This window comes from Onychomys torridus, chromosome 14 (assembly GCF_903995425.1).
Source record: "Onychomys torridus chromosome 14, mOncTor1.1, whole genome shotgun sequence".
In the NCBI taxonomy this organism is placed as follows: domain Eukaryota; kingdom Metazoa; phylum Chordata; class Mammalia; order Rodentia; family Cricetidae; genus Onychomys; species Onychomys torridus.
In genome coordinates this window covers 40,735,390-40,743,580 of record NC_050456.1, presented here as the reverse complement: position 1 = coordinate 40,743,580, position 8,191 = coordinate 40,735,390, and the positions used below count along the sequence as shown (strand labels likewise).

The 8,191-nt window shown below is 41.8% G+C and overlaps 1 protein-coding gene across 1 annotated transcript in view; it reads left to right on the top strand.

Moving 5' to 3' along the window:
* Positions 1–209: 209 nt before the first annotated feature.
* Positions 210–8,191, top strand: part of Ccdc175 (coiled-coil domain containing 175) — a 63,838-nt gene continuing 55,856 nt past the window's right edge. Inside the window, exons 1-3 of the mRNA XM_036205630.1 lie at positions 210–369; positions 963–1,048; positions 4,187–4,298. Coding sequence (XP_036061523.1) covers positions 210–369; positions 963–1,048; positions 4,187–4,298 — 358 coding nt within the window. The remainder of the gene's footprint in view (positions 370–962; positions 1,049–4,186; positions 4,299–8,191) is intronic.

Below are 8,191 nucleotides of genomic sequence, written 5' to 3'. Positions count from 1 at the left end.
GTAAGAAAGATATTGGAAACGGAACACGAAGGAGTAGCTGAAGAACCATCTAACCAGGACCTCTTATAAGGGCTTTGGTGGTAAAGAGAACCAGAGAAGGATCCCACTACAGGTGGGGGCCACAAGGGGGCGCCTGGAGATGTTAGCGTCATTGTTGCCCCTGGCAACTGTGGTCCTCTGTCTTCGCCAGCGCTGGCCCCAGCAGCAAGATGTCTTTGCGCTCCTGGACCCCCGATAAGGGGTTTATCAGCGAGAAGATGGTGCGGCCAGCCTCGGTCTCCACCAGCCTCTCCCTGGAGCTGTGCACCTTCCCCACCACCCTGGGCTCCTCCGTAGCGACCACGGCGTTAGAGCAGCTCATAGTTGTGGGTGAGAAGTTCTACAGACTCCGGGAGTCACATCCTACTTGGAGATGGTGGTCTGCTCCCCTCTTGGCAGGAGCCTGGGCAGGCTGAAACTACAGCATCCCTGGCCGGGGTCTAGCCTTCTGTTCCTCGTTGGTTGGGGAGATGGGAGACAGGGAGGGGCTAAGTGTTCAGCGCACTTGCCCAAGTGCCTTTAGGGTGAACTAAAGTGATTTGGTGTGTGTTTCTGGTACGTACACATGATTTTATATTCACTGTGTGTGTAGGGGGGGTGGTAAGCTATGAAACCTTTTAAACCCACATTACAGACATCTCAGCTTTTTCTCATTTGTAAATGCTTATTGCTATTTCATCTATTTGAAATCTTTTCTTCCTGTCATAAGATGAATTTAGTGAGAGATTTTCTTTAGGGATAATAAAACATATATCTAAGTTAGGATACTATGCAATAGGAAACCTATTCAAAGGAAATTCATAACGTTCAATAGACATTCAAAATAGTGTAAGGTTCAGCATTTGAACCAGATCAGGCTGAACCAAGTAGGATTGAAACAAATCCATTAGGGGGTCTTAATATTCTAATGTTTTCTTTTCCAGAAAAATCTCTGCAAGGTGACTATTTCACTTGCAATGAAGAAATTAAAACCTTCCTTAAGGACATTATTGTCGCTGTTAAAAAACTGGTACTGTATTATCTTTAAAATCTTTTTCAGACTTTCCCTTACACCTGCATTAACCCTTAACTGAGGAGCAACTCTGCTCAAGTTGCCTAAATATGTGAACAGAGAAATTATTGACCCGGAGTTAAAATATTTTTTCTTCAATTTGCCAACCAATGTCAGTGTAGACTCCTGCTCAATTTTTTATGCAGAAAACTGAGTTATGAGGCCTGTGTCAAAGATGAGGACAAGCCCAATTAGGAAAAGCCTCATGAGTGCTGAGAGAGCTCAACTATGTGGGCAAAAGCTTGGACATTATATGTAAGCAAGGTTACAAGCAACCAGCCAAAAATATCAATCAGCCTAACAACCTACTACCAACCACCATCACCACTAGGCAGGGGTAGAGGGTAGGGGATGGAGGGGGTGTGGGAATCACTTGTATGGCTGCTACCATCACTAGGCAGGTTGGGGTGGGGGAATCACGTGTATAGTAACCACCATCACTAGGTGGGGAGGTGGGATGGAGGGATCACTTCTGTGATTACCTCCATCACTAGGCAGGGTGGAGGTGGGGATCATGAGCATGGCTACTGTCATCACTAGGCAGGGTGGTGGGAATCAGCTACCTGTAGCAATTGCCTTCACAACTGGTAAATGATTTCTTAACATCTGCTTCACTGAAGCAGACAACTGTGTCGTGAAAATGTCAGAAAGTCTATCTTTATGTAGGCCTGCCCCTAGAGAAGCCAAATAAAGAAACATTCTAAAATTTCCTTCTGGAAGTATCACAGACACATCTATTCATCATCTTTAGATGATGCTTAAAATGCTTTCTCAGCTGAAATAGTAGAGTCTTTATTTGATTTTAAAAGTAGTGAATATAAATGGATTATTTCACAAATGTCCAAGAAGGTAGAAAGGGTGTGAAGTAAGTGACCTCAAGTCCACAGATGGGCAGCTTATTATTATAATAAAAATTTATATTTTAAGGGGTTGGGGATTTAGCTCAGTGGTAGAGCGCTTGCCAAGCAAACACAAGGCCCTGGGTTCGATCCTTAACTCCAAAAAAAATTATATTTTATATAAACATGTAATCACAACACAGAGCCACACTTCATTGTCCTTCAAGTGGATCTGTAACAGCTTTGCTGCCCAGCATCACTGACAACCCTCCTGGTTGCTTCTTCCTTTCAGTTACATTTTTCTTTATATATATATATATATATATGTCAAGATTTTCATTGCAGCTAATTAAAGAATCTAGTCTTCATCTGCTTACTACCAGAGCCATGAAATCTCTCAAGTAGCAGACATAAATCCCGCCACTTAAAAAACTGACCAATACTTATTATAAAAGTAATACACATTTACCCCAGCCATTTTACAAAATAAATAAACAAGCAAAAGTAAAAAAAAAAAAATAGAACCACCATCAATTCTACTACCTTCAAATATTCACGATTAACTCTTTGGCTTTCAGAGTACAGGTGATACCTGCATTGAATTTTATTTTTTGCAGAAAACGTCCTGCAGCTTGATCTCCTTGGAGGCATTTTCTCAACTGAGATTCCCTCCTTTCAGATAACTCGTTTGTGTCTAGTTGACATAAAACTAGCCAGAACACCGCCACCCACCATACCCCTCTCCTCCACAGTTGACATGAGATTGAGCTTTAGCAGTGAAGGATACTGGGAAGTATGGTAGAGAAGGAAGATTCTTTCTAGGACCCAGTGTTCAGCTTGGCAGACCCCTCTACTGCACATGAGAGTGTATACAATTATGCAATCTGATTTTCAATTGGTAAATGCAATAGAAGTTTCTCTGGTTCCAAATTAGCTATATCTTTATTTACTTAAAAGATGGTTTTTGAATGTTTCTCTTCCTTTAAATGCATTTGTACCTAAAAAACAAATGAGTCATCACTCACAATACTGTTTAGATTTATAGATATAAGAAAAGATGTGTTGTTGTTGGTTGTTTTCTTTACTCTTTTTGGGGGGCCCGCCACCCACCTCCCAAATAAATCACCCAAAGAGGCTTATTCTTAATTATAAATTGTCTGGCCTCAGCTTGGCTCATTTCTAGCCAGCTTTTCTTAACTTATCCCGTCTACCTTTTGCCTCTGGGCTTTTCCCATTCTCTTCTATAAATCTCACGCTTACTCTGCGGCTTGCTGTGTAGCTGGAAGGCTGGCCAATGGAGTCCTCCTCCTTCTCTGGCTAATTCTCTCCTTTCTTCTTCCCAGCTTTCTCCTTCTCTGCCTGCCAGCCCCGCCTATCCTTTCTCCTGCCTTGCTATTGGCTGTTCAGATCTTCATTAGATCATCAGGTGTTTTAGACAGGCACAGCAACACAACTTCACAGAGTTAAACAAATGCAACATCAACAAAAATAACACACCTTAAAATAATATTCTACAACAGAGATGGTTCAGCAGTTAAAATTACTTGCTGCTCTTCAGAAGACCCAGGTTTGGTTCCCAGCACCCATATTGTGGTACACAGCTCTGGTTCCAGGGAGCCTAGTGCTCCCTTTTGACCTGTGCTGGTACCATATATAGAAATGGTATACATATATACATGCATATATACATATATATTCATTGTGGGAGAAAGCCTTGTTCTCTTTATTCCTGCATGAGTATTTATAGGGAAATTTAATTTTTTTAGTGAGTGACCTTCTTGGTGGAATCTTTCCATTTAGATGAATTGAAACTAATTGGATATAGGAAATAGGTACACAGAAGGGGGAAAGTTCTGAGTGAAAAAACCAACAGGAATTAAGAAATAAATCATCAGTGACAGATTAAAGTCTGATTGTAGGTCATCATCTTTCCTGGACATCTCTACCATGTAAAAACAGCAGCAAGCAATGTCTGGTAGAAATGACGGTTTCAGTGCCTGGTGGTGGTGGCACACACCTTTAATCCCAGCACTCGAGAGGCAGAGACAGGCGGATCTCTGTGAGATCGAGGCCAGCCCAGGCTACAGAGTGAGGGACAAAGCTACACAGAGAAACCTTGTCTCGAAAAACAAACAAACAAATGATGTTTCAAACCCCCCAAACAGAGAGACCCTTTCTTAGGAAAGAAGCATTGTTTTGATGCATTACCCATTTAACAATGTAATTATATATATATACATATATATTTTTTTTCCAGGTGGAAATGAGAAAAAAGACAATTGAGCTTCTGGAAATTGAAAGCATGGAGCTGAGCAGACTCTACTTTCTGCTGGAGACTGTGCCCGACAGCATCAACAGGGAGCTGGAAGGTACTATTGAGGTCATGAGTTGCAGGGCTTCAGGGTCTCCCACGGGAAAAGAGAGTCAAGTCAATATAAGCATCAATAGAGAGATTCCCTAACGTGAACATTGTGATCTGTAGCAACTCCCCATTTTATTTTAAGTGGAATACTATACCCTATAGAAATTTAATTTGCATAATTTTGCTGCTAAATTGACTAAGAGACAGATCAATCCATTTCTGATGAATAGCTACACACATAAGTTAGGTACCATGGATATCCTCACCCACATTCTACTCTTTGTTTATATGACATTGGCAACTCTAGGTTCTTCATATAAGCAGTCTTGTTATGATTGGCTTATTTCACTTAATGAATGTCTTCAAGATTTAATCATATGGGAGTCTGTGTCAGGATTCCTTCCTTTTTAGGTTGAATAACATTTCATTATACACACACACACACACACACACACACACCACACTTTTCTTATGTTTTGTGTGCTTCTTCTAACTTTTGGCTGCTATGAGTAATGGCATTTATGAACCATGTCCAAAAGCACAGATGACTCCGCTTTTGGTTCTTTTGGCTCTATATCAAGAAATGGAATCGCTGGATTGTATGATAACTCTACATGCAGTTATTACAAGCCAGCCATCATGTGTAGCCACCAGCAATGCACAAGGCTTCATTCCTCCACATCCTTGCTAACACTTGTTATTTTATGCTTCCATTTGTTTTAATGAGACCTATTTTATCAGCATTAATTAGAATCTCACTGTGGTTTTAATTTGAACTTTTCCAATGATTCGTGTCTTTGAGTGCCTTTTCCTGTGTTTGTTGGTTATTGCTGTATTTTCTGGAGAGGACTATCTACCCAGACCCTTTGTCTTTATAGCAATTAATTGTTGTTGTTGTCATTGTTGGGTTGTGGAGTTTTTTATTACTGATAATGTTAACTTCTTCCTAGATATATCACTTGCAAATACCTACTCCAGAGCTCGCCTCGACCCTCTGTGGATGGCGACCTTTGACGTAACCTTTTAGTTTGATGGTCTAACTTATCTATTTTTTTCTTTTGTTGGCTATGCTTTAAGTGTTGTATCAAAGAAATCATTCCCAAATCCAATGACATAAAGATTTTAACTGAGCCTGGAGAGATGGCTCAGTAGTTAAGATCACTTGCTGCTCTTGCGGAGGACCTGGGTTCAGTTCCTAGTTCCTGCATGGCAGCTCACAACCATCCACAACTTCAGTCCCAGGGCATCTGATGCCCTCTTCTGGCCTCCATGGGCAGCAGGCACTCACAAGGTTCACATAAACTCCTACAGGCTCACACCTATACACATAAATAAAAAGAAATATATGAATTAAAAAAAACTGACCATAACCCATCCTTTCCTCTGAGAGTATCTCTTAGATGTTTAATTTGGACTTTATGGTACTGGAGATCAAACCCATGCCCCCCAACACACACACACACACACACACACACACACACACACACACACACACACACACGGGAGGAGCATTCCGTTGCCAAGCCACACTTCCAGCCCCTGAGAAATTTAAACCTTTAGCGCCTACATTCAGCTCTTGGAATCATTTTTAGTTAAATTTTTGGGGTCAGGCCAGGATCCAACTTTATTTTTCCAGCTGCAAGAAGTGTCAGCCAAGACTCGTGACTGAGTTCCTCTCTAATAGTCACCTTGAGCAGGGACAGCAGGCTCCACCACGTGACAGCCCCTCCCTGGGTCAGAGTTTGTCCAATGATCACCCGGTATGGTCCTCTTCTGTCACACCGTTTGACTTCCTCTCTGCTGTCTCTCCATCTCCAGCCCACCAGAGCTACTCCTGAAAGCATTACACATCTTCTACACACAAACCTTAGAATCTGCTTCCCAAGGAGCCACCTTGAAAGAACAATTCAAATAAGAAAATAAAGTTTTGTTTGTTTGTATTTTTATCTTTTAGCTTTGGTTGCATTTGTTGGTTTTAAATCAGGGTTCCATGAACCCCAGGCTGGCTGTTCTACATCCCCAGTGCTGGGGTTATAGGCAAGTGATATCTCCCCTGGCATAAAACATCTATTTTAAAGACAGATGTACCAATTATCCACTTACTGACGTTCAGTTCTAAATCTGCATTTTGATGTCTTCTTGACAATAAGGGAGCTGAACCATATAGGTCATTTTATCATTAAAAGCAGTGGGGACAGGAACTCAAGCCAGACAGGAACCTGGAGGCCCTAGGAGCTGATGCAGAGACCATGGAGGGGTGCTGCTTACTGGCTTGCTCATCATGGCTTACTCAGTCTGCTTTCTTTCTTTCTTTCTTTCTTTCTTTCTTTCTTTCTTTCTTTCTTTCTTTCTTTCTCTTTCTTTTACTTTCTTTTTAAAATTTATTTATTTATTATGTATATGGTTTTCTGTTTGCAAATATCCCTGCAGGCCAGATGAGGGAGCCAGATCTCATTACAGATGGTTGTGAGCCACCATGTGGGTGCTGGGAATTGAACTCAGGACCTCTGGAAGAACAGCCAGTGCTCTTAACCTCTGAGCCATCTCTCCAGGCCCCAGCCTGCTTTCTTTAGAACCCCAAACCACCAGCCCAGGGATGGCACCACCCACAATGGGTTGGGCCCTCCCCAATCCTAGTAAGAAAACACCCTACATTTGGATATTATGAAGGCATTTTCTCAATTGAGTTTCTCTTCTTTCAGATAACTCCAGCTTACAGCAAGTTGACATAAAACTAGCCCACATTCACCCACCCCTTGCTAACTGACTGATGTTCAGCTTTGGCAGTAAAAGACGCTGGGAAGTATGATAGCAAAAGAAGAGAGGTTTTGTTTAGGTTCCAGTGTTCAGCTTGGCAGATTCCCTCCACTGCACATGACATTGGCAAGCTTCAATTCTACAAGAACCCACTGCTTTCAATGCCCAACCCATCCCCATTACCAGAACCCTTTGGATGGCCTCACGGCAGTGCTAAAGAGAGACATTAACCCTGTGGAGAGCTTCCCTGTGGAGACTTTCCTTGAATAGTTACGTCCCATCAGTGTGGACAAGTCCTCTAGCACTCTAGAGAGATTTCCAGAAAATTCCAGCAGCCCAGCATTTCCTGTGTCTCTTTGCCATCCCATAGAGCAGGGCTTTCTAGTGAGGGCTGCCTCACCCGGCTGGGGCTACCACTTTTTTGTTACTTTAAACTTTGCTTGTGTTAGTAGCACTTTTAAAGAAACTTTTGTTGCTGAATTTTCTTTGAGAGTTCTGTGCTCCAACTGTATCTTAACTGGTACTGTGGGTTATATAATAAAGCAATATACTTAGTGTTACATTACTTGAGAAGGAAAAAACAATAACACATGTACACAGGGGGGAAAAAGACTTAACAGAATCTGTATCAAAGGGAGAGCTAGAAAACTGTTCCTGATTTACTTTCTTTAGTTGTCTTTATTTTCTGGGTTGGGTTGTATTTACATAAACAGAAAAAAATATGTTCGTAGGAAAAACACACATCACATTAGTTTGTAAGGTCCTTGCTGCAGGCTGTCTGTGTAACAGAGAAAGTTTAAATGGCTTTATAGCAGCATCAGAAATAGCAAGGGAAGATCTGATAGAAAACTCAGAATCTCCCCGCATCCTCCAGACCGGCCACTCGGCAGCAGAGCCTGCTCTTGTACAGGATTCCCTGGCCATAGTGATGTGTATTTGAGACACAAGTTTGAGACATTTTGTTACCACAAACAATTTAACTAGTGACCTAGAGAAAATGATGCGCTGGGGGTGGGGGTAATAGCCTGAATCTCTAAGGGGAGCTACCAACAAGTTGCTGGGGAAGTTGTTATATAAGTGAAGTTGTTATGTAAGTATGTTGACCCTTGGTCAACATACGGAATAACCCTCGAAAGCAGTGAT